At 41.5% G+C, this 26,731-nt stretch overlaps 1 protein-coding gene and 1 long non-coding RNA gene across 7 annotated transcripts in view; one reads left to right on the top strand and one right to left on the bottom strand.

The window, feature by feature from the left end:
- Positions 1-1,062, bottom strand: part of Nfat5 (nuclear factor of activated T cells 5) — a 95,567-nt gene extending 94,505 nt beyond the window's left edge. For 5 of the 6 annotated variants that reach the window (XM_070004691.1, XM_070004690.1, XM_070004692.1 and 2 more), the window contains exon 1: positions 597-1,005. In XM_070004691.1, the coding sequence (XP_069860792.1) occupies positions 597-669 (73 nt within the window). In that variant the 5' untranslated portion in view covers positions 670-1,005. Of the gene's footprint in view, positions 1-596 lie in introns of all 6 variants that reach the window. The other variant, XM_070004693.1, reaches the window with a different exon arrangement.
- Positions 1-25,542, top strand: LOC138815356 (uncharacterized). Its single transcript, XR_011368301.1, has 3 exons — positions 1-157; positions 19,785-19,856; positions 25,315-25,542. It is a non-coding gene; the product is annotated as an uncharacterized lncRNA (long non-coding RNA).
- Positions 25,543-26,731: the final 1,189 nt, after the last annotated feature.

Genomic DNA, 26,731 nt, shown 5'->3' on the forward strand with positions numbered 1-26,731 from the left:
GCCCAGAGCAAGAGCTGGGTACAACCACGGCGCACAAACAAGCCGAAAAGGGGAGAAAAATGGATGACGGTGACCCCGGAGCCCGTTCCCAGCCTCGAAGCTCTGTGGGGAGGATCGGAGAAGGGGAGCAACTTTACTGGGAAGCAGAGCCGGGGGGGTAAGCGCGGCGGCCCCGGCGCGGGGCCCAGTCCAGGGTGATCCCCGAGCTGGGGAGGACGGCGGGGGGGGGGGGGAGGCCTGGGCGGGCAGCTCGCGGAGGACGGGGGGGGTGGTGGGAGTGGGAGGGGGGGGAGAGGTCGAAGCGGCCCCAGAGCTGCAACTCCGTACCCCGCCCCCCAGCCCGGTGCCGCAGAGACCCCCGGGGGGGCGCCGACGGAACCCGGGGCCTCCCCAGGCGCCTCCGCGGGGGAGGGGCCGCCACTCCTCCGCCGGCGCCGCCACCATCCGCGCGACCCCCCAACTCCAGCCAGGACTTCCGGGGTGCTGAGGTGGCCGGCCCGGGGCGAGGACCCCCCCCTCCCCTCACACACACACACGGAGGGGGGGTCCCCCGGAGCCGGCTCGGCCCCCCCCACCCCACCCCCCACCGGACTCACCTCGCGAGTACAGGGACTTGGGCGACTCCAGGTCTAGGTCCGCGCTGAGCAAAGAGATGAAGTCCGAGGGCATCGCAGCTCGACCCAGCCCGGCCCGAGGGCGGCGGGAGGGGGGGAGCGGCGGTGGCGGCGGCACCTCCTCTCCGGGACCGCGGGCACCGAACCGGGGGTGGCGAGGCGAGGGCGGCTGCCGCTGCCTCCTCCTCCACCTCCTCCTCCTCCTCCTCCTCCTCGAGGGCAGCGACTTCCACCGGGCCGAAGACCGACGAAACGGCGGCGTGGATGGAGGGCAACTCCACAGGGACTAAGTCCCGACGAGCCGAGAGAGAGCGAGAAAGAGAGAGAGAGAGAGGTTCAGGGCGGGGAGGAGGTGGGGGAAGAGGGGAGAGCCAACGGGTCCGTGTCGGGCTTCTCCTCAGCGAAAACTGACGGTCGCAGCCGCCGCCGCCGCCGCTGACAGGAATCTGAGCCCCGCCCCCGCGCGCCACTGCGCAGGCGCGGAGGGAGGCGATTCAGAACTGGGAAGAGCGGCCGCGGCCGCCGGAGGGCGGAGAGGCGCGCCAAGGAACAGCATCAACAAGGGCTTCGCTTCCTGCCGCCGCGGCCGGGGATGGCTGCTGCTACTGCTTGCTGCTGCTGCTTACTGCTGCTGCTGCTTGCTGCTGCTGCTGATCCCGAGCCGGGAGTTGGGCCCCGCCGGCGGGGAGGGCGGGAGGAAGGGAGGCCGGGTGGCGACGGCGCGCTGGGGCCCCGCGCAGGGAAAAGATGTTGTGCACCGACCTGGTGGCGGCGAGCTTGAGGCGGCCGGCCCCGCTCGCGCTGGGCACGGGAGGACACCGACCCTGGGGAGCCGACATGTTTGCCGGGGAGGGAGAGAGGGACCCCAGAGAAACGCCGGGCGACTGGCGGGGGGGGGGAGGGAGGGCAGGTGTCTTGGGGGGAATGGAGTTTATCATCTGGACCGATACCAACCCTTTTCTTTGGGGGATGGGGGTGGTCATAGCAGGGTCTGCAATGAGCTGGCCAGAGGATTGTCAAACTCATTTGTTAATTAGGAAATAGCCAACCATTTCCGAAACCGCCCCCCCTCCAAGTTATTGGTGCTTTTTAATTAAAGTACTTTCTACCTTGTCCCCTAGCCTTGAGAGAGAGAATATATATATATATATACATATGTATATATACCTTTTCTTTTTTCAAAGAGTCCTCTGATTATTCTACATCGCCCACATTTCCTCAGCGTGGAAAATAGCAGATAATTTAAAAATTGGATCATGTGAATCCGCCTGGCTCCTGTAAAGGAAAAAGCAAACCTAAAACACTCCTCTTCCAAACAGGTTTTTCCTTTTTTTTTTTTTTTTTTTTAACTTTTGGATTAGGCGAGGGTGGAGGAAGAACACGTCAATGAGTTTTTTTGCTATTCTGTTCATGGGGGCCAAATGTTTCCGTTGCAAAAAAAAAAAAAAAAACCCACCCTAAAATCCTCACCTACACTGCAGACTGTTTCCTGACAATAATAGACTTCTGGGAAATTTGTAATCAAGTTATTAAAATATCAATTGGACCACAGGGTGTGCATCTTGGGAAATAATTTTAATCTTGTCTGGGATATTGATGCCAGCAAGGTTTGGGGGCTATTGGAGATGGTTTAGTTGTTGTTTTTTAATCTACAAAGACAATTAGAAATTTTTCTTAAAAAGTTCTATTATATATGTACATATAATTTACAAAGCCTTTCTCCCGTTAATTCGTCAGCCTCATTCCCAGCATCTCATCTGGGCTTGTGGTGCTGGGCTTAGCACTTCTAGCAAAAGATGACCCAGCTGTGTTATAGTAGCTCATACCTAAGAAGGTTGAGATCTAAGGATCTTGGTTTGAAGCCAGCCAGACAAGAATGTCCCAGAGACTCATCTCCAATTAACAAGCAAAAAGTCAGAAAGGGAGCTGTGGTACAGTGGTAGAGTGCTAGCCTTGAGCAAAAAGCCCAGGGGTAGCACCCAGGCCCTAAATTAAAGCCCTAAAATTAGCACCAAAAAAAAAAAAAAAAAAAAAAACACCAAAAACTTGATCCAGTACAGTCATGGGGTGGGCCTTTTTCCAAAGCTTTACCTGCAGACCTAGAATTTAACCTTGTGTCATCAAAACCTGTCTATCTTTCTATCTGGACATCTGATTGAGGTTGCTCAATTATCTTCACTGAACTCTGTGTAGTAATTAATCAATGCTGTGAACATTTTACTTCTGTGAGAGGTGAGAAAGATTTTTAAAACCACCCCCAAGATGGCAAAACAAAACTGGAAACTACCTCCAAATTTCTGTAGACTTGTAACAAGTCCCAAGGGAAGTCCCTCCATTACTAAGAAACCCACTCTCACTAGAGAGGGGAAGATTCAGACCTCACACTAACAGGCCAAGGCCTATTGAAATCTAATGAGCCTTTGAGCTGCAGTGAACACCTGTTAAGAGATCTCCCCCCTCTATTGATCACCATATAATACAAAGGGGAAATTGCAATGCAGTAGGCAGAGCCCCAACACTAAGAAAGCCATTCCTTTTCTTTTTTAATATATATTTTTTATTGTAAAGATACTGTACAGAGGGATTACAGTTACAAGAGCAAGGTAATGAGTCCATTTCCTATTGAGCATTGTTATACTCTCCTTTATATTTCCCCTACCATCCCTTTCCTCCCAACCTCCCCAACTCCTCCCCACCTCTCTCCCCACCTCCCCTCCAAGTTGTAAAGTTAGTTTTCAACATACTGCGTTGTTACAATGAGTCATCCTGTATCCTTATTTCAGCATTTTGTTATTTCCCTTCTCCTCCCCAAATTAGAGAAATGTATATACAAGATGCAGGACACCAGAATCAAATACAGTGACAACAGGGGTTGTACCATGGGGGAGGAACATACAAAAGAAACAAACAAACAAAAAATCACATAGTATATTATAAGTACATTAAGCCATTCCTTTTCTTCAGACCTAGGCAATCATATAGTGTTCTGCCCCTAATTAACAAATCAAGAAGTGGCTAGGCCCCTTCCACTTCCTCTCAATACTCTGCCCTTTGATAACATTTTCCCCCACATTATGCCGTATTGTTTATAGTAATTAGATTTCCCCTGATTAGGTGGGAGCAAAATGAAGAAGGGAAACTCAAAGTATGACTTGGCACTTATTGTGAATTCCCTTAGATCAGATTTCTCGGGCTCAGGCCCCACCCTTTTAGACCCTGCATTGAAACTGATTATATCTAAGTAAATATTTGAAAATTCAGTGTTCCCCTCCCCACCCTCATTGTGTCCTTTTTCAGACATACATTCTTTGAAAAACTGCTTAGATGGATGATTTTTATGGCCATGTTTTGCAGCAACATAAAAACCTAGATTTTCATTTTGTCTTTCAAATTTCAGTGACTAAAAACAAGTTTGTTCATATTTGCTGTCTTCTGATTTAAAAAAAATACCATGACTTACATTATAGTCAAGGTCTGATCATGGTGTCTATAGTAAATTATATGCCACTTTTAGATCCAATGCTATTTCCTTCTGTGGTCATTTATGTGGTCATTTATCTCCTTTTTTATAGTAGTGTTTTGGTTTGGTTTGGTTTGGTTTTTTTTTTTTTGGGGGGGTCCGGCCGTGGGGCCTGAACTTTGGGCCTGGGCGCTGTCCCTCAGCTCTTCAGCTCAAGGCTAGCGCTCTACCACTTGAGCTACAGCGCCACTTCCGGCTTTTTTCGTATGTGGTGCTGAGGAATCGAACCCAGGGCCTCATGCATGCAAGGCAAGCACTCTACCACTGAGCCAACTTCCCAGCCCTTGTTTTGTTTTTATGCTGGTACTGGGGACTGAACTGAGGGCCTGGGAAATATCCTTTAGCTTTTTCCCTCAAGGCTGAGCAAACACTTCTGCCTTTTTGGTGGTTAATTATTGATAAGAGTCTTAGAAGCCCAGTGCCAGTGGCTTACACCTGTAATCCTAGCTACTCAGGAGGCTGAGATCTGAGGATCATGGTTCGAAGCCAGCCAGGGCAGAAAAATCTCCATGAGACTCTTATCTCCAATTAACCACTCAAAAACCAGTAGTGTGTTATAGCTCAAGAGGCTCAGGGGCAGCACCCAGGCCCTAAGTTCAATTCTCGTTACCAACAAAAATAAAGTCTTATAGACTTTTCTGCCCCTGCTGTCTTTGAACTGCAACTCAGCCTCAGCCTCCAAATAGCTAATATTACAGGTGTGAGCCATTGGCGTAAAGCCAAATGATGTATTTTAACAACAGCCCATCGTCCACACTTCATAAAACAATGAAATGCACAATGAAAAAAAAGTAAAATGTTTAATGCTAAAAATTTGGAAATTTCCTCTCCTTGAAAATTACAATAGGATCATAGAACAAAGCATACAGATTTAGTAGTTTGTAGAATTCCTTTATATTTTTACTTCCCAATCATATATCACATTCCCTACTCACTTCATAAAAATTTCACAAGAACCCAGGTTCAACTACAAGATCATATACAGATGATGCAATAGTGTGGCAGTTTTTATATTGGCAGTGAGTTCTTTAACCTCTCCTGGACCTGTTTAGGCACTTTGTGAATTGGGTAGTTGGATCAACTCTCAATGAAAGAGGGTCAAATATCAACCACTGAAAAGGAATTAAACTACAGAACAATGTGTTGTCTCAAGATCTACAGAATCTTTGTCATTGTAATACAATTAAGGCTGCTAAAACAATTTTAGTCACACATACATTCTGAAGAACCTGCTAAACACAAAATCTGAAAGGAAAATTTCCAGAGCAATTCAAGTAATAAACTAAAAAAGAAAAAGTTTAGACCGCAAATTATTTTGGCCCCACATTGGAACACTCCTTGATAATCATGGAGAATTGATAGTGGTGGGAAAGAGTAGTGAGCTCATTTGTGCTGAAATGATAAATACATTCTTGTTTGTTTATATTGATGTGTCAGTTTTCACCCTAAGAATAGGTTGTAGCAAATACTGCTGAAGGAAAAATTAGTTTCCATACTACCTCTGTGTGTGTGTGTGTGTGTGTGTGTGTGTGTGTGTGTGTGTGTGTTTATACTGGGACTTGAATAAAGGGTCTTGGAGGTGTCTCTTAGTTTTTTCAGTCAAGGCTATTTGAGCTTCAGCTCTGCTTCCAGCTTTCTGCTGGTTAACTGGAGATAACAGTCTCATGGAGCTGAGTGCCGGTGGCTCACGCCTGAAATCCTAGCTATTCAAGAGGCTGAGATCATAGTTTGAAGCCATCTCAGACAGGAAAGTCCATGAGACTCTTTTCTTTTATTTTTTGCGGGGGTGGGGGGGTGGGGGTGGGATCCAGTCGTGGGGCCTGAACTCTGGGCCTGGGTGCTGTCCCTCAGCTCTTCAGCTCAAGGCTAGCACTCTACTACTTGAGCCACAGCGCCACTTCCGGCTTTTTTCTTTTTGCTTATGTGGTGCTGAGGAATCGAACCCAGGGCCTCCTGCATGCAAGGCAAGCGCTCTACCACTGAGCCACATTCCCAGCCCCAATGAGACTCTTATCTTTAGTTATCACCATAAAAAAGAAGAGCTGTGACTCAAATGATAGAGCAGTAGCCTTGAGCAAAAAACTCAAGGACAGTGACCAGACCCTGAGTTCAAGCCTTCCCTCCAAAAAAAAAAAAATAAAGAAAAAAAAGTGTCTTATAAACCTATCATCCAGGGCTGGTTTCCAACCTAAATCTTCATATCTCAGCATCCTGGGCTGCTAGAATTACAGGTGTGAACCTCTGGCACTCAACTAGTTTTCATACTATTTGCCATTGGATCTAACATTCTCACACCTTCAATCATCCAAAGTTCCTAAACCTTATTATAACCAGGTATTTTCATTCCAGTGAATTACTTTGGTATTTTATTCATTTATCTGCATCAGTTTCATCTGAAGTCTTAAGTATTTCTTTTCCCTCCTTTTTTATGGGGAAGTATGTGTCAGGGTTTGAACTCAGAGCAGGTGCTTTACCACTTGAGCCATGCCCCCACCCCTATTTCATTTTGCACTATCTTATTTTTTGCACCTGAATGCATAGACATGTTAAGTCAAGATCTAGAGTAATTCTAAGCCCAGAGAAGCAGTGCAATCAGCTTGAATTAGAAAGACAGTGAGCAGAAAGGATGTAAAAGCAACAGAAATGTGAAGAAGGGATTAGCAGAAGAGAAATTCTAATGAGAAGTAGAAAACCCCGAGTCATTAAATCAAGAAGGAAAGAAAGTAATTTCTCCAATTCATCCCACCACTAGTTGAGTTAAACATAAGCAAACTTCAAGCAAACCCTAATTAATACAGGTACTGAAATTACTTTTGCTAGCTACTCTTTACACCTGTAATCATAGTACTCATTGAGTGTACCTCATAGCCCTATCTGGCATGTGACATTAATTTAACCAAGGCTATGAATTTTCTCTACTCTCCCTTAATTCAGAATTTCAATCAGAGGTCCATGGGTTTGCATGAAGTCATTTGTCATCTTCTTAAACTTGTGAGCACAGATTTGCAAGCTTGAATTAACGTGATCTCTTTCTTTGGCAAACACAGGAAATAAAGAAAAATTAAAAGTCTATCCTTCAGAAGCTTTCTGAAAGACAGTTCAGTAATCCAGAGAAGATGGAAAACCATTCTTCTACATGAAGCAAATCCATTCTTCTCTCATCCGACAAAATGAACACCAGAAACTCTAGTAATAGAGACACAGAGATTTTACAACCATGAATTTAAAAAGTAAATTCATGCCAAATGTTGGTGGCTCATGCCTATAATCCTAGAATCTCTGCAGGCTGAGATCTGAGGACCTCAGTTCAAACCCAGCCCATGCAGGAAACTCTGTAAGATTCTTATCTCCAAACTAAGTACCAAAAAAACTGTGGCTCCAGTGATAGAGCACTAACTAGCCTTGAGCTAAAAAGCTCAGAGCAACAAAGCCAGGCCCTAAGTTCAAGACCTAGGACCAGCACACACAAAAAAAAGTCAACTCAGGGGCTGGGAAGGTGGCTCAGTGGTAGAGCGCTTGCCTTGCATGCATGAGGCCCTGGGTTCGATTCCTCAGCACCACATAAGCAAAAAGAAAAAAGCCGGAAAGTGGCTGTCTGGCTCAAGTGGTAGAGCGCTAGCCTTGAGCTGAAGAGCTGAGGGACAGCACCCAGGCCCAGAGTTCAGGCCCCCATGACCGGACCCTACCCCCCCCAAAAAAAAAGTCAACTCAGCCTAATGGAAGAAGTATACTACAAAAGCACATACATTGTGATAGAAGCCAGGCTAAAAATGTATACAGGTATCTACAAACAAATTATGCATTTGCTTTCTTAGTGGTTTGATAGAGGCAAAATGGTATCTCATATTCTTACTTGTATCCTGTAGGGATGGTCTCTTCATTCCAACAGCATTTTCCTGCCTAGGCAGAAAGGAGCTGGGTAGTTGCAGGGCAAAGTCCTGACACATTCATGTTTACAATGTAATGCATCACAGCTATGAGGTGTTGATGCAAATATTCCAAGAAATACCTGGGCGTCATTGGACTTTGTCATTGGATGGTCAAAAAAACACCAAGTGTCTTTGTTTCAGCTTTTCTGAGGATTATAGCTAAATACTCAAGTTAAGGATACAATGTTAAAAATAGCTGAATTGGTCATCCACAACTAAACCTCAAATTGAAGGGCTAAGTAGAAGTTATTGCATAAACCAGACTGACTTTAAAAATAATATATTCTATCTGAGAAACGTTTGTTTCAACTGAATAAAAAAAATTAAATAGTAAGTGGATTTCCACAAACATGAGAAGAAATATACTAGAGATCTGCTCACAGGGGTTAGAGTCCAATTATACAGTAAAAAAATTATAATATTCCTTTATTTATTCATTCAGTTTCTCCACCTGCAAAGTCCCTGCTTTACCAGCTGTTCACTGATGGCTCATGCCTATAATCCTAGCTACTCAAAAAGCTGTGATCTGAGGATCAGGGTTCAAAGCCAGCTCTGGCAGAAAAGTCCATGACATTTTATCTTCAATTAACCAGCTAAAGTTGAAAGTGAAGGTGTAGCACAAGTGGTAGAGTGCCAGCCTTGAGAAAAAGCCAAGTAAGGCCTTGAGTTCAAGCCCCAGCACACACACACACACACACACACAATGGTACAGGAGTGTAGAGTGCTTGCCTCACTTGCATGAAACCCTGATTTTAACTTCTAACACAATAAAAATTAATAAAAATGCAATCCATGTCTAGAGATGTAACTCAAGTAGCAGACTATCTTCCTTGTAAGCACAAGACTCTGTTCAAATCCTAGTAAACAAACAATCCATTCCTTAAATAGCTTATAAGTGATTTTAAATGCAGAGCTTTACTACCCTGGCAGAATGAAGTAAACTCTTTCATAGCCATCTATCTGTCAACATTTTAATAGAAATTGGATGTTAGGTTATAGCAATCATTGGACTAGAAGAAGAAATTGAAAAGGCAAGAAAAAGGCAGAGGGGGAAGGCCTTGAAGATTAAGCCAATAACTTTGTTGTTTATGCTATAGGCACTGTTAAGCCACTGACAGTATTATTTGTTTGATTTGTTTTGAAACAAGTCCTCTCAAGGCTGGCCTGGAACTCATAATCTTCCTGCTTAGCCTGCATTATAAGTATGAGCCACAGTTTCTAGCTCCTTAGAAGGTTTTTTTTTTTTTTTTTTTTTTTTTTTTTTGGGTCCAGTCGTGGGGCCTGAACTCTGGGCCTGGGCGCTGTCCCTCAGCTCTTCAGCTCAAGGCTAGCACTCTACCACTTGAGCCACAGCACCACTTCCGGCTTTTTTCTTATGTGGTGCTGAGGAATCGAACCCAGGGCCTCGAGCATGCAAGGCAAGTGCTCTACCACTGAGCCACCTTCCCAGCCCACCTTAGAAGGTTTTTGAAGAAGGCAAACACTAAGAAAATAACAGAAGCAACAGTGTACAGTGTGAACTAGAGAAGCTAGCCAAAAGCCAATGAGGCTCTAAGAGTATATGAAAAAGTGGAAAGAAGGAATTGTATGTGTTAGCTATTGCAGAAGTAGAGTCTAAAGAACTCAGTAACTGCTCCCATATTGAGAGTGAGGAAGAGATGCAGACATGAAACATTCTCCTTGAAATCCAATAGCTTAATCCAGCAAAAAAAAAACAAAAAAAAAACAAAAAAAAACAATTTAACAGAAAAGCAAACACCACTACACGTGAATCACCCAAGAAACTTTACACTCTTTGTTATCTGGGATGGAAAATACTCTAACCTTAAAGGACATGATCTTAGACTTACTCCTTCCCGGTAGGAAGTCTTGGTAAACATGAAATGAAAAAGTGAAGTGTTGAGAAACAAATCTATAAAAAGCATGCATTTGGATGAGCACCAATGCCAGTGTCTCACACCTGTAATTCTAGCTACTCAGGAAGCTGAGATCTGAGGATGACAGTTCAGAGCCAGCCCCGGCAGAAAAGTCCTTGAGATTTTATCTCCAGTTAACCAGCCAAAAGCCAAAAGTAGAGATGTGGCTCAAGTGGTAGAGTGCACCAACCTTGAGTGACAAAGCTAAAGAACACAGAATAGGACCTGAGTTCAAGGTCCAGTGCTAGCATGAAAATAAATAACAACAACAAAAATCATGCATTTCAAGTTTTACTCCAAACATACTTGAAGATTCCTATTTATGTCACTAAATGCTCACTTTCATAACTAAATGTGGAAGAATCTCAATAATTCTAAAGATCGATAATTCTCCTGGAAAAACAACAACAACAACAAGAGCTAGTAAAAATAAAAAATAACTGCCCCTGCCCCACCCCCTCACCCCCACGCCCCTCGCCCAGCTATCATGGCTTTCTAGAGGCAAACATTCCCTTCATGGAAGACTTAAGATACTAATGAACCCAAGATTACTCCTTAAGGTCTGGACCAAGGAACAAAGCAAGTAAAAACCAGGTGTAAAGAGGAGGGAACTCTGAACTCAGCTCTAACAGGATGAACCAAAGTTCAAAAAAGTAGATCCTCTATCTATGCCCTCTGGCTATTAAAGTTTTTTTTTTTAATTAAGAATAATTTTTAAAAAGAGAGAAATTCAGAAGGGAACATGCAAGCTTCATATGAGTAAGGCCCAGGAATTAATCTTTAGCATCAAAAGAAAAAGAGCCTGGTTGCTGGTATCTCATACCTGTAAGCTACTCAGGAGACTGAGATCTGAGAATCAAGGTTTAAAGCCAGCTCAGGTAGGAAAGCCCAAGAGACTTATCTCCAATTAACCACCAAAACACTGAAAGTAGAGGTGTGGCCCAAGGATCAAGGGCAGTGTCCAGGCCAAGTATTCAAGCCCTAGGACCTGCACATACAATAAATAAATAAGTAAATAAATAAATAAAATAAAGGTTAAGAGAAAACCCTGAGAGAAACTCTCTTTATAGTCACTCCAGTAAGCTCCCTTTAAAGCAAAGAGGAAGATGTAACCAATATCACTGTTCATGAACAGATCAACTTTATCCCCAAACTAGACTTGACCTTTAGTGTTGAGGCCATCTTTAGTCATGGTGCTGAATGAGTTCTGTAATTTCTTTTACACTTGATTCCTCCCCCCCCACCCCCCACCCTACCCCCTCTGGTGCACTCTTATGATTCAATAATCAAAGCTCCCAAAGGAATAGTAATGTATGTGATTGATGGGAATATCTGCTATTTCTTCTGGATGCTACTGCATGTATATAAATTTATTACAGGTTATTTGCTAAAGCAGAAAATGAACTTACCCAGGAGATCTTGGAGTCCTAAGTTCTAGTTCTAGTTTGACACCTACCCAATAGAGGACGTTCACTTTTGCCAGGCCCAGCAGGAACTCATACTTCGGGGTCTTGTGATTTTCCTCCACAGAGGAGTTTTTGCTTTCTCTCCGGGCTTAATCCTTGTTAGGGTAAGAAAGGAACTACCAGCAGCTACCCTGCCACAGAAGGAAGAGTGGACTTACCACCACAAAGCAGGGCCAGGCGATGGGAAGAAAGAAAAATCAGAATCTACAGAAGTGAGAAAAACAGGAAGAAAGGGAGAGAGGGAAGGAGGGAGAGAAGGAGGGATAAGCAAAGAAAAGAGAAAGGAGGGGAGGAATGGGGGGGGGGAGGAAAGACTAGACAACAAGGAAAAGAAAAGAAAAAGAAAAGAGAGATCACTTGATTCTCTGGAGGAAGCCAGAGTTGGCTTCAATGATGTGACTTCAATTGTCTGAGTGAATAAATCATACGTTTTTCCTTTTTTTTGTTGTTGGTCATGGGGCTTGAACTCTGGGCCTGGGCACTATCCCTCAGCTCTTCAGCTCAAGGCGAGCGTTCTACCGCTTGAACCACAGCCCCACTTCCGGTTTTCTGGTGGTTTATTGGAGATAGGAGTCTCACGGTCTCTCCTGCCCGGGCTGACTTTGAACCGCGATCCTCAGATCTCAGCCTCCTGAGTAGCTAGGATTACAGGCGTGAGCCACCAGCGCCCGGCATACGTTTTTCCTTAAGAGTTTCACATTGGGTTTCCTTTCCCTTCAGAGTAAGAAAATCTGACAAGTTATAGAACTTTCTTGGCCTTGTCTCCTATGAAGTGAATTAGATTATGTATAGTCAGGGATTGTTTGCTGTGAATGACAAACACCAGTGACTTAGAGGGTTTTTTGTTTGTTTGTTTGTTTGATTTTTGTGCCAGTCCTGGGGCTTGTTCTCAGGGCCTGGGTGCTGTCCCTGAGTTTGTTTGCTCAAGGCTAATGCTCTACCACTTGAGCCACAGCTGCAATTCTGCCTTTTGGTTTATTTGTTTGTTTGTTGAGTTTAGTTTATTGGAGATAAGAGTCTTGTAGACTTTCTGCCCAGGTTAGCTTTGAACTACAATCCTCAGATCTTAGACTCCTGAGTATCTAGGATTACAGATATGAGCCACTGGTGCCTGGGTTGGTTTAGAGGTCTTATTTTCCTCATACAAGTATGGAGGTGGGTTTTCAGAGGCTAGTCTCACAAGCCTTTCTCCTCTCACAACTTAAAAATGATCACATCTTGGGCTGGGAAGGTGGCTCAGTGGTAGAGTGCTTGCCTTGCATGCATGAGGCCCTGGGTTCGATTCCTCAGCACCACATAAGCAAAAAGAAAAAAGCCGGAAGTGGCGCTGTGGCTCAAGCGGTAGAGCGCTAGCCTTGAGCTGAAGAGCTGAGGGACAGCGCCCAGGCCCAGAGTTCAGGCCCCACGACCGGACCCAAAAAAAAAATAAAAAAAAAAAAATGATCACGTCTTCATACTTAGAAGATGGTTATTACCTTTAGGCATCATTGCATTCTAAACCAAAGAAGGAAGAAGGTTGAAGGACAAAAAGAACAGTTCAGTTTATGGAAAGACCTAAACACCTGCCCCAACTTACATTTCATTAGGCAAGTTTGAGTTATGTGGTCACCCATCAAAAAGGGAATACTGGGTAATGTGGGGTTGTGGATGGGTACACTGAGGTTCTGAACAAAGCTGGAGGTCAGTTGGAAGTAGAGAGAACAGAAGTGGAAGACAATTAGAATATCTACATACATAATAGTGAAGACATTCTCCCTAGCTGAAATTCTGTAATTGTACAGAATGTGTTTTTCTTTTCTCTTTGTTACGCTGGGGAAGGAACCAAATGCCTTGCACATTCTAGGCAAGTGCTCTACCACTAAGCTACACTTACTCAAACATCCTAATACTATCTTAATAGAACAGAATCAATCTGGTCTGGTGGGACACATTTGAAGTCCCTTCTCTTGGGAGACAAAGGTCGAAGATCTCCAGTTTGAAACTAACCTACACTACATAGAGAGTTCAAGATCAACTTGGACTACATTGCAAGGTCATGTGTCAAACACACACACACACACACACACACACACACACACACACACACACAAAGCAAAGAAGAGCTAAAAATGTTAGCCACATAGGAAGGTAGGATCAGAAATGAGAAAATGCACAGGATTATAAGGATCCATTCTTCAAGCCCCAGAAGTTTCATACCTGGACCTACAGTAGACATAATGGCTCTTACCCTAGGCCAATGATTAGGATGATGGCCCTTTATCCCCATAGAGCCCACTCTAAGTTTCAAGATTAGACCAGGAAGGGTGAAGAGGACCAAATGGGAAGGGTCAAATGCACAGAAATAACTTCCTATACCCAGGTAGCCTCTTCACAGTGGTCACTCCATTTGGAGAGGGTCATGGGGGTAGGGGAGACTCTCAGATTTGAACCATCTAATAATCTAGTAATCTAACCCTATTGGATAAAGCCCCAAGCTCAATATCTTCCAGACAGTCAATATTTATCCAAATAGCCTGCCTCACCCCTCAGGATGTACTGTTCCTGTTGAGGCAGCTGATGCTTCAAACTGTACACCTTAACACTTTTTGTTGATTAAATGGAGAGAAGAGTCTCCCAGACTTTCCTTCCCCAAGCTAGCTTCAATCTTGATCCTCAGGTCCTAGCCTTCTGGGTAGCTAGGATTACAAGGCATGAGCCACCAACATCTGTCTTAGAAATCACTCTTTATTATGTTCCTGTTCTCTGTGATTCTCCAGCTGTACCTGGGCAACATCTTAATCTGAAATACCTGAACTACAAATAATAGAAAAAGAGCAATTTTTTTGTGCTATGGAGTTTGAACTCATGGCCTAGAGTTTGCTAGGCAGGCCAATTTGAGCCATGCCACGCTTGGTTGGTTGATTGGTTGGTTGCTTGCTTGCTTGCTTCCTTCCTTCCTTCCTTCCTACCTTTCTTGCCTGTATTGGGACTTAAACTCTGGTCTTTGGCCCTCACTCAGTTTTTCTACTTATAGCTAGTTGGCTGGCACTTTATCTCTTGAGCCACAACCTCCACTCTCAGCTTTGTGCTATTTAATTGGAGATAACGTCTCTCCTCTTCATCTGCCTGGCAGGCTCCAAGCCTCAATCCTCAAATCTCCAGAATAGCCTCCTTAATAACTAGGATCATAGGCACAAAGCACCATCAGGGCCCAGTTTTGTTTTGTTTTATTTTGGGTCCAGTCGTGGGCCTGAACTATGAGCCTGGGCACTGTCCCAGCTCTTCAGCTCAAGGCTAGTGCTCTACCACTTGAGCCACAGTGCCACTTCTGGCTTTTTTTTTTTTTTTTTTTTTTTTTTGCTTATGGGTGCTGAGGAATTGAACCCAGGGCCTCAAGCATGCAAGGCAAGCACTTTACCACTGAGCCACCTTCCCAGCCCCCCAGTTTTGCTTTAGTTATTTTTACCGTAAGATCTTGCATTTATGCCCAGGCAAGCCTACTATTTACACTTTGCTCCTAGCTAGAATGACAGGCATGTATCACCATGCCCAACTTTTATTGGTTAAAATGAGGCCTCTCAATTTTTGCCTAGACTGGCTTTGGACCACAATCCTCTTGATTTCCTCAGTTCCTGAGTAGGAAGGATTACAGGTGTGAGCCACTGGGCTTGATGAAGGGAATACATTTTAAAATATATCTCGTATATACAGTATGTTATTATAGTCAAAAAGGCCTTCATATTTGTTATCTTTGGCTTTAAGTTTTCTTAAACTTTAAAATTCCAATCTTCAGGAATTTATTCATATTAATCTCAGGTATTCTGAGAGTAAGTGAACTAAACTATTTGGCTTTTCCTTTTGATATCTAGTCCTTCTCAAATGATATTGTAGCTTTGTGTTTCATCTTTCCAGCTGAGTTGTAAGAGCAATTGTCCAAGAGCAAGGCCCAACAGTGAGCACAATGCTGGATTTGTAGTGAGCAATCAATAATGTTTGAGCAATAAATGAGTGAATGAATAATTGAAATCTGAGTTTCTCTTTCTTTCAACAGGACTCTTCTCAAAGCATGCTTGTTAACTGACTGCTTCAGAGTCATTACCAAGGCAATTTGTATCCTAGGTAGCCAAGTTTAGAAAGCCTTTTATTATCTATCTTCAAATTCTCTCCACCTTTATAGTTTCAGTCCTGCCCAGCTGAGATTTTCCTCACCACCTCCCTTTGCCTAATTGTTTCTCAGAGGCCCCTTCCCATTTTAACAAATTAAAGGGTTTATCTTCAGGAAATACTTCTATGTCTAAATTAAATTCTGTACACAACCATTTCCGCTTCCTTTGCTCTGTAAGTTGACAGAATATAGCAGGTACCTTGTTTACCAATGCTTTAGATAAGTCTGTGCGAAAGGCTCAGGGTGTGTGTAAACTTGTCTAGTGTTTTTGAAGCCCTGGGTTTGATCCCTAGGACCACAACATGAAAAAAGAAAGAAGGAAAAGCATTCAAAGAACTGAGGGTTTGTTGTTGTTTAAAAAAAAAAAGTTTTGTAGCTATTTAATACCACAAAAAACAGTGCCTTATCTTTTTTGAAAAGTTTCTCTGTATATTTTGCATTACATGTTACAAAAATATTATATGTTTATTATCCTGGGGATTTTTGTTTTGTTTTGTTTTGTTGTGCCAGTACTAAGGTTGAACTCAGGACCTCATGCTCAAGGTTATTGCTCTGCGACTTGAGCCATAGCTCCACTTGACATTTATTTGCTTGTTAATTGGAGATAACAATCTTATGGACTTTCCTGCCCTGGCAGGCTTTGAACCTCCATCTTTAGATCTCAGCTTTTTAAGTAGCTAGAATTACAGATGTGAGCCACCAACACTGAGCTTTATCGTACTTTTTTGATCTCATTGTGAACATCAATTCACATCAGTAAATATTCTTTTTTTTTTTTTTCCTAGACTGAGACTCGAACTTGGTATCTGATGCCTTTGTTCACTGGCTGGTGCTCTATCACCTGAGCCATCCCTCCAATCCCTCAGTAAATATTCTTAATGCATAGTGCAGTATATTCCATTACAGGAAATACAATATTTAGCCAATGTTCTACTTTGGGCATTTATTTCATTTCCTTTTTCAAACCCTTTATAAACATCATTGAAATGAACATCCTTGTAGCTAAATCTATGCTTATGGCCTTTGAAAAATTATTCCCTTTGGGAAGGGGGAAATTATTCCCTTTGGATACATTCCTCAACAAAATTGACTTTGATATTTAGTAAGAAGAAACATATTTCAAATGAAATGAGAGTGAAGCAAGCCCAAAGTAGCACTTTGCCATTATTTGGGGACCTCAAATGTGTTTATCTTGCAAGTTCCAGAGCTTATTCAGCATAAAAACAATGCAATGGTTTTAAAATATATTCCCATAGTGCAACACCTGGAAATCTGAGCTCTGCAGAATACTGTAGAAATGCTGACAAGGAAACTTAACAATCACAGAACATGCAACTTCATGCTAAGTCAAATGCCATCTTACTGCAGCACCCAATACAGATCCAGTACGAAGTATCCATTTATGAAAAGCACATCCAGGGAACAATTCGTCATTGAGAAAGTTTGGCTCATTAATTCTTTTTCTACTTGAAACTGGAATAAGGTTGGCATGATCTGATTTGGTGGAGGTCAAAAAACACGAGTGCAAGCGGAGAAACAGAATATTTGTTTTTACTCTCCACAGTGCCTTTTATTAAATACATAGATCTTGTTGTGGGTTGGTTTGTTTGGTTAAGTAGTCGGTTTGCTAAACTGGGGATTGAGCCCAGGGCTTTGCATAGGCCAGGATGTAGCTAGCCCTGAACTCTCTTAATCACTTTGAAAACTGTCTTCTCTCTGCTAAATAGGTAATAGGTGTATGTGTGTATGTGTGTGTATGAATATATATGTATGTATGTTTGTGCATACATGTACTTGTGCACCTGTACTGGGTCTTGAACTCAGGGCCTGGGCTCTGTTTCTTAGCTTTTTCACTCAAGGCTGGCACTTGAGTGAACAACTGATACCTGCCCTTGTTATTTAAGACTTTTGTTATTTTTTTCATACATGGAGGCTAAACATCTCCACTATAAAAAGAAGTAATTTTTCATGATGCAAAAGTATATATATATATATATATAATATATATAGTATATCATGAGCATAAACAAGAATATAGAAACAAAGACTGAAAATAATAGGTAAAAATATTATTGTATTTGTCAATTTTATATATCGCTTTTTCATAAATCATGCATCATTTCAAATAATTTTTAAATAAACAATTTTCCTCTGTCATATTTCATCCATTTCTTTAAAATTTAATTATAGTTACCTAAGAAAATTCATTTTAAGAAATTTACTTCGGGCTGGGAAGGTGGCTCAGTGGTACAGTGCCCAGGGCTTGGTGCTGGGTGCTGTCAGCCTGGGCACTGTCCCTCAGCTCTTCAGCTCTTCAAGGTGAGTGCTCTACCACTTGAGCCACAGCGCCACTTCCAGTTTTCTGGTGGTTAATTGGAGATAAGTGTCTCATGGACTTCCCTGCCTGGGCTGGCTTTGAACTGTGATCCTCAGATCTCAGCCTTCTGAGTAGCTCGGATTTCAGATGTGAGCCACCGGTGCTGGGCTTTGTGAGACTCATATCCAATTAAACCACCAAAAAGCTGAAAATGGAGCTATAGTTCAAGTGGTAGAGTGTTAGCCTTGAGCAAAAAAGCTCAGGGACAGCACCCAGGCTCTCAGTTTAAGTCCTCAGAACTGGTGTACACACACACACACACACACACACACACACACACACACACACACACACACACACACACACACACACACACACACACACACACACACACACACAGATAGAAAAGAAAAAAGAAGAAAAAAAAAAGAGTTCTGTGTTCCCCAGTCAGTTCATTCCTAGCCAACTTTCAAAATATTTCTAATTAGGCAGGAAACATACCCTTTTAATCTATGTTCTGGAATAATAAATCTTCCTCTTCTGGTTAAGAAAAAAATACAAGATAAATAAATGTTACAGGTGAAGTAGAAAGATAGGAGAGAAATTTTGTGGTCAGCTCAATCAGTGCAGAAAAAATGCATTGTGTGCTATGAACCATTCTTTTAAATTTCTAAGCAAACCAGAAACACAAAAGCCTTTCTTAATCTAATAGAGATTTAATTAAGATAGGGTTAAGCACAAATGACCAAATGTATCTCTCTCTCTCTCTCTCTCTCTCTCTCTCTCTCTCTCTCTCTCTCTCTCTCACACACACACACACACACACACACACACACACACACCAGTAGTATCAGCAGTTTGATTTTCTTATTTGTGTGAAAGGCAGCTGGAATGGCAGCTCCAAGACCTTCATTTCCCAAATTTATTCTATTTTGATATCTGTCTATGCCATCAGTCCTAGTTTATTGTGAATCAGGATGGCTATTTCACCTCAGATAACAGAAAGGGGGAAAATGAAAGAGAAGGTCTTCTTGCCCTTTACAGACAATTTTAATTATATAATATTTACCAAAGCTTGGAGACAAAACCACATCTGGGGGCTGGGAAGGTGGCTCAGTGGTAGAGCGCTTGCCATGCATGCATGAGGCCCTGGGTTCGATTCCTCAGTACCACATAAGCAGAAAAAGCCAGAAGTAGTGCTGTGGCTCAAGTGGTAGAGCGCTAGTCTTGAGCTGAAGAGTTGAGGGACAGTGCCCAGACCCAGAGTTCAAGCCCCATAACTGACAAAAACAAAATACACCACATCTCTTAACTATAAAGAAGCTGAGCAAGGGTATTTTGGAAAAGTATATAACTAGCTAAAAATTCTGGGGGTCTAATGTCACAAGAGGAACAGAATAAGTAATGAGTAATGAGTGACAATTAACTTACCAAAAACTTGCAAAAACACCATAGTTGATGGAAATTTTAGAAGAAAATTTAAAAGAATTTCCTTGTAATAGGATCAAGACAAAGTTACTTTCTACTCTTAAACGTTATCCAAAAGGGTCTGATCAACATACTATGAAATAAATTTAATAAATAAGAAAAAATAAGGATTGGAAAGTGAGAAAGAAAACATGTTTATTATTGGCCATTGAAATAATTGTCTACTTTGGGAAGACACCGCCCCCCCCAAAAAAAATTAAAATAATTCAGAACAGAAACTGTTTTTGCCAAAAAGCACTGACCCCACTTGAGCCTGGGTAACTAAAAATAAGAGAAAAGCTAGACATCTTAGCCTCCGTTTTGTATGTCTCTTTCAGTCTCTCTCTCTCTCCTCTCTCTTCTCTCTCTCTCCTCTCTCTCTCTCTGTCCTATAATCACATTGGATTCCAGGAAGATCAAGACTGATGCACAGCATCTTTACCACAAGGGATGAAACTCTACCCAGGGAAGACCACTGGCCAGGTAAGGATGACTTCTTTATTGTGACAGAGCTCAGCATGAACCATCTGAAATAATGAATACTAGATCCCAGTTCTAACCCTGTTGAATACCCTTTGCCCCAATTCTATCTCTATTTAAGCCTAAATAAAGCTCATATATACTGAGGATCGACTGAAGTGTTTACTTTGCATCATCCTTCAGCATGCCCATGCCACGTAATAAAACTCCTTTCCTTTGCCCTTCGCCATTACTCATTTTTTTTTTTTTTGGCATGTTGGGGCAAGTAGCTAGAACAGGTATGTGGAATCTCAGAGAGTCGAGCCTCTGGCCTAGAACTCCTAGTAATAGCAATTTTCTGGTAATGAAAGCATTCAAAAATCAATAATGTTGTTAATAAAATTTTAAGTACAATTTGAAGAGTAACAAAAACTATCAGATAGATGCCCAAGAATAAATAACAAAAGATGGACAAGAGTTTCAGGGAGAAATTTACAAAACGTTATTGAAGGACATAAAGAGAGAATTTTTTTAAATGGAGAGCATACTATGTTCATGAACAGTTTAATATTACAAAGGCAATCTACAAATTCATTGCAATAGGGGTTGGAAGCGTGGCCCAGTTGGTAGAGTGCTAGCCAGTGACCAAAAGAGGCAGGTACTGAGTTTGAGGCCCAGTTGCAGACCTAAAAAAAATAATTATAATAGTGAGACTGTCTCAAAACAAAAAATTCATTGTAGCAACAATCAGAAATCCAAAAAGACTTCTTATGCTCTTAGTACTGATAACTGAGCCTAAATTTAACAGGAAAGAACAAATAGATCAAAATAGCCAAGAAAATTTTGGAGGGAGGAAAAGGGGGAGGGAACTTGACCTCGTAGATAAGAAAAATTTATCACACAGCCTTATTTTAAAAAATACAATATTTGGGGTTTTTTTTGTTTGTTTGTTTTGGATCCGATCGTGGGGCCTGAACTCTGGGCCTGGGCGCTGTCCCTCAGCTCTTCAGCTCAAAGCTAGCCACTTGAGCCACAGCGCCACTTCCAGCTTTTTTCTTTTTGCTTAAGTGGTGCTGAGGAATCGAACCCAGGGCCTCATGCATGAAAGGCAAGCGCTCTACCACTTAGCCACCTTCCCAGCCCCTACAATATTTGTTTTGAGATAGAGAAATAGATTAAGGAGAAGATAGGCCAGAAACAGCTTCAATATATATGAGAACTTTGCATGAAACAGAAATAGCATAATAACAGTGGAAAGAGATGAAATGCAATGGTGCTAGAACTATTTACTATTCATTATACAAAGTAAATTAAGCCCTGTGGCTGACAAAAAATATAAAAGACAAAGACAGAAGAAGGAGTAGGAGGAAGGAAGGAAGAAAGGAAGGAAAGAATAAGAAACAGGAAATTCAAATTTTCATACTGTGCTAATATAAGTGGAAGTAAAATTGGAAGAAAGAAACTATTTCTTTGGCTAAACATTGTCACTATCTGGAAAATTTGGAACTATTAGATATATATATATATATGAACTGTTTTATATAATATAAATGTGTGTATATGTTGTGTGTGTGTATACTGTTGATCTGACAACTCCATTTCTATATTTGAGAAATTCTCTCATTTGTAAAAGATTTCATGTTTATTGCAACATTTTTTATAGTATTAAAAACTAGAAAGTGGGCCGGGCATGGTGGCTCACGCCTGTAATCCTAGCTACTGAGGAGGCTGAGATCTGAGGATCTCGGTTCAAAGCCAGCCTGGGCAGGAAAGGCCGTGAAACTCTTATCTCCAATATACCACTCAGAAAATTGGAAGTAGCACTGTGGCTCAACTGGTAGAGTGCTAGCCTTGAGCTGAAGAGCCAAGGAACAGTGCTCAGGCCCAGAGTTCAAACCCAACAAATGACCAACCCGCACCACCCCCCCAAAAACCCAAAAAACTAGAAAGTGGGACAATATATTATCACTTAAAATCTATTGGCACTTAAAGCATGACCAGCTCTCATGCAACTCCAAACTCTTCAGTAACACATCCAACTAAAATTCTATCTTAAACTTACTTTATATGATTTGTCTGTCACTCACAACTTTACTCAGTCCTGACTGATACACCTAGAGATTATCCTCCGATTATTCTAAATCCTTACGCAGTTACTTTTTTTTTTAAGGGCAAGGTAACAATTAAACACTTGCACTATAGACCCTAGAGGCTAATTAAACCACAACTTCCAACATCTCTCGTGTTTACAATGAACAAAATATTTCACAGCAATGTGTTGATCAAAGCACAAAAGCAACAAATGGAAGAAATGAAACATAATACTTAATACAGAAAAAGAATTTTATAAATGATGTCTTTTGAAGGTTTTGTTTGTATCAATCAGCTCAAGGTAGGTTTTTTTCCCTACCTATTTGCTTATTTTAGAAGAGGAAATATAAATATTTAAAATTAAAATTAAATATTTTAAAATATTTCAAATGGCATAAAATACATGCCATTTTTTCACTACCTAGATTTGACAGATATCAAATATCACTTGCATTTCTTTACCACCACCACCCTCATCCTCTTCCTTCTCTTCCTCCTCCTCGTCCTCCTCCTCCTCCTCCTCCTCCTCCTCCTCCTTCTTCTTCTTCTGGACCCAGTAGCAGAGCTTGAACTCAGAGCCTCAAGTTCTCACTTGCTTTTTTCCACTCAAGGGTGGCCATACCTCCACTTTTGGCTTTTTGCTCATTAATTGGAGATAAGTCTCATAGACATTTCTGCTCAGTCTGGCTTTGAACCATGATCCTCAGAACTCAGCCTCCTGACTAGCTAAGATTATAGGGGTGAGCCACTAGTTCTTGGCTTCATATTCTTATTCTTAACAAGAAATAATATATTGCATACATAGCACTGAAATCCATTTCCCATTCCTTTTTCTTTCCCTTCTCTCAAGGCCTGGGTTCTTGAGTTCAGTACACACACACACACACACACACACACACACACACACACACACAGTGCTATTTTATATAAAATACAGTTAGTTGTTTGGTATTTGCAAAGAGTTATTCCAAGATCGATTCCTCAAAGTTAGTTCTGAAATCTTCAACTGTTCTAGTTCCTTCTATAACACAGTATAAAAAACAGTATAAAAATATAACCTACATATATCCTCCTGCATATTTTATCCCTCATAGATGACATAATATCTTTGTAAATAGTTGTTATCTACTTATTTATGTTTTTCTTTCAATTTTCCAAGATTGTGGGGATCAAACCCAGGGTCTGGCAAGCTCTTTGGAATACTAGTAAGAAAAAAAATCTGCATATGTTCAGTACACACAGAGCGTTATACAATTATACATGTTATTATACGTAATTACTTTATTTTTTGTTGGAGTTTAAACTCAGGGCCTCATGCTCGCTTAGCTTTTCTTGTTCAGCTGGCACTCTACCATTTAAGCCATGCCTCCAGCTCCTCTTTTTTTTCTGGTTATATTAGAGATGCCGTCAGAGACGGCAGAGACTTTTCTGCCCAGGTTGGCTTTACTGCAATCTCCCAAATTTCGGTCTCCTGAATAGCTAGGATAGACACGAAACACCAGCACCCAGTGTATTTTTATGGTTTTTGTTTTATAATTTTGGTGCCAGTCCTAGGGCTTGAACTCAGGGCCTGGGCACTGTCCCTGAGCTTCTCTTACTCAAGGCTAGCATTCTACCCCTTGAGCCACAGCCCCACTTTCGGCTTTTTCTATTTATGTGGTACTGAGGTATCAAACCCAGGGTTTCATGCATGCTGGACAAGCACTCTACCACTGAGCCACATTCCCAGCCCTGTTTTTATAATTTTCCGAGGGTAGTCCTCGGGTGTAAGCTTAGGACCTTGTGCTTGTTAGGCAAATTCTTTCTCACTTGAGCCAGGATTACAACCCTTTGTGTTTTGTAAAAATGTTAAAGAAACTGAGGGGAAAAAAAATCAAACATCATGATAAGGGGATCTTGATGAAATCTCTCTTTAATTTTCTCTGCAATGTTTTGAAGCTTTTTGTTTTAGAGAGGAAGAAAGGAAACAAAGGCTGGCAGCATATGTAACAAAATACTCGGTGGTGAAAGTGGGGTGAGGCGCTATAGCTACATTTTGTTCTCAAAATATAAAAGAATTTCTAAAGGAAAAAAAAGGGAAGGAACCACACCAAAATAGTAATAGTGATCATCCTTTTATCCTTTCTTCTGCTTTTCGGTAATTTCCAGTTTTTGTAATGAGGAAATGCATAAGCAGAAGGAAATTATGAAGTCACTTCGTTTTGTTCTTAGCTGCCTCCTCATATGTATAAATAGTTACTATTAGTATAGAAGCAATACTGAACTATCATATATACGTATACATACACACATATATGAACATACGTACCTATATGCACATATATGTACATATATCCACACATATATGTACATATGCACATATGTGTACACATGCATTTTTTCCCCAGTACTGGTGCTTGAACTCAGGGTCTGGGCACTATCCCTGAGCTCCTTTTGTGCTCAAGGCTAGCACTCTACCATTTGAGCCACAGTGTCACTTCTGGCTTTTTCTGTTTATGTGGTACTAAGGAATCAGACCCAGGGCTTCATGCTAGGCAAGTGTTCTACCACTACTCTGCCACATTCCCAGCCCTCATATATATTTATATTTATATACATTTGTTTATGTATTTATTTATGTTATATTATATATATATGTATTTACTAATGCCTACTATATTACATATTATATTAATATAACACATTAATATAACATCCATTAATATATTATAATATATAATACATAAATACAACATCTGTTATTATATTATATAGTGCTATAATATTGTGTTCTAATATATTATTACATATTATAATATATATTTACTAATATACTGCCCAATACTTAGTATTGAAATTAAATTGGAAGGTCCATGTTGTCCTATTCTCTCACCCTGAAAAATGGGTTAAAACCTTCTCATGAGTTTGGAGTCATGAGGACATGAGTCATGGCCAAGATGTCAAGGACCATTGTATCTTAATTCCTAGGGAAGAGAATATGTTTGTGTGCACATGTACATATTCTCAAATGCTGAATTGTGGTTACTGCCCAAAGACAACTGACACATTCAAAATTAGTAGAAATGAGGTACTTACTGGAATCAGATAGGGTTCCTCTTACAGTCCCTTTTATCAGCTGGGGCACAGCAGGTGTGAGTAGGTACAGCAACTCTAAATCATAGTCACATGAGGAAAGTTAGAAAGCCCATGCATAGCATGGAAACCTTTTTACTTTTGTAGCTATCTAAGCAAGAAAAGCTTGGGTTTCCAAGTCTCTTTGACAGATTTATTTGAATGTAATTGAATAACTGGAGTTTTCCACTGCCAAAAACTTTTATCCACTTCATTACTTAGAGGATTAAAATAAAATTTGATCTAGTGTTTTATGAAGTTTTTTTTTTTCTCTTCCCAGAGACCTGAAGAGGGAACAACTGGAGATACATGACCCTGGCCGTTATCTTCTTTGTTTCATCTGATGGAACACAGTATAGACTAGATCACTGCCAATAATTCTAAGTCTGCCTTTCACTTCTATTGTTTTAGAAGTATTGGGATTTAATACTAGGGAAAGAAACCTCAGAAATCATTGCACTGTATTCATCTTACAGGTTGAAAAAAATAGGGCCCAATTTTTACAGAAACTAATGAAATTAAACCTATATGCCCTTTTGTTGTTGTTGTTTTATTTTATTTCGGTTGTGGGACTTGAATTCTGGGCCTGAGTGCTGTCCCTGAGCTCTTCAGCTCAAGACCAGTGCTCTACCTCTTGAACCACAGCTCCACTTCCAGTTTTCTGGTGGTTAATTGAAGATAAGAATCTCATGGACTGGGCTGGGAAGGTGGCTCCGTGGTAGAGCGCTTGCCTTGCATGCCTGAGGCCCTGGGTTCGATTCCTCAGCACCACATAAGCAAAAACAAAAAAAGCCGGAAGTGGCGCTGTGGCTCAAGTGGTAGAGTGCTAGCCTTGAGCTGAAGAGCTGAGGGACAGCGCCCAGGCCCAGAGTTCAGGCCCCACGACTGGACCCAAAAAAAAAAAAAGAATCTCACGGACTTTCCTGTCCTGGCTAATCTGATCCTCAGATCTCAGCCTCCTGAGTAGCTAGGATTTCAGGTATGAGCCACTAGCACTTACCCTTGCATACACATTTTGACCCAGAAATTCCACTGGAGCAATACTGAGGAGAAGCCCAAAGCAACATGTAATGATGCTCATTGAGGCTCTGTTTATCACAGAAACTTTTTTGTGTGCCAATACTGAGACCTTGAGCTCTTGCTTAGCTTTTTTCCCTCAAGGCTAGTGCTTTACCAATTAAACCACAACTCCATTTCTTTCTTCTTGGTAATTATTTGGAGATAGAAATCTCATGGACTTTTCTGTTCAGGCTGGCTCTGATCCTCACTCCTCAGATCTCAGCCTCCTGAACAGCTAGGATTATAGGCGTGAGCCACTGGTACCCAGCTGTAAGAAGAGCATTTTAAAAAAATTGAAATAAGCCACAATACCATCAGAAGGAAAATGACTGAAAAATGCAAAACAGACATACTAAAATCACTATGCAGTAAATAAAAGAGCCAAGTGGTAGAATTTATGGAAGTGTATTTCTATAGACTCAAACAATATTATTTTTAATGTGGGTATAGTATTGAGGATATGTAATACAATATTATTCTAAAAGTTCAAATATTCTATTTTCAGCATAGTAGCTACTATCCACATGAAGTTGCTTAAATTTAAATGAAGTAAAATAGTCACACTTTCAAGTTTCAGTAGCCATAGGTGGCCAATCACTACTATATGGAACTGTATATTGATGACTGTATTGAACAAC

The sequence above is a fragment of the Dipodomys merriami genome, unplaced genomic scaffold (genome assembly GCF_024711535.1).
Source record: "Dipodomys merriami isolate MVZ:Mamm:240054 unplaced genomic scaffold, mDipMer1.0.p SCAF_64, whole genome shotgun sequence".
Taxonomy (NCBI): Eukaryota; Metazoa; Chordata; class Mammalia; order Rodentia; family Heteromyidae; genus Dipodomys; species Dipodomys merriami.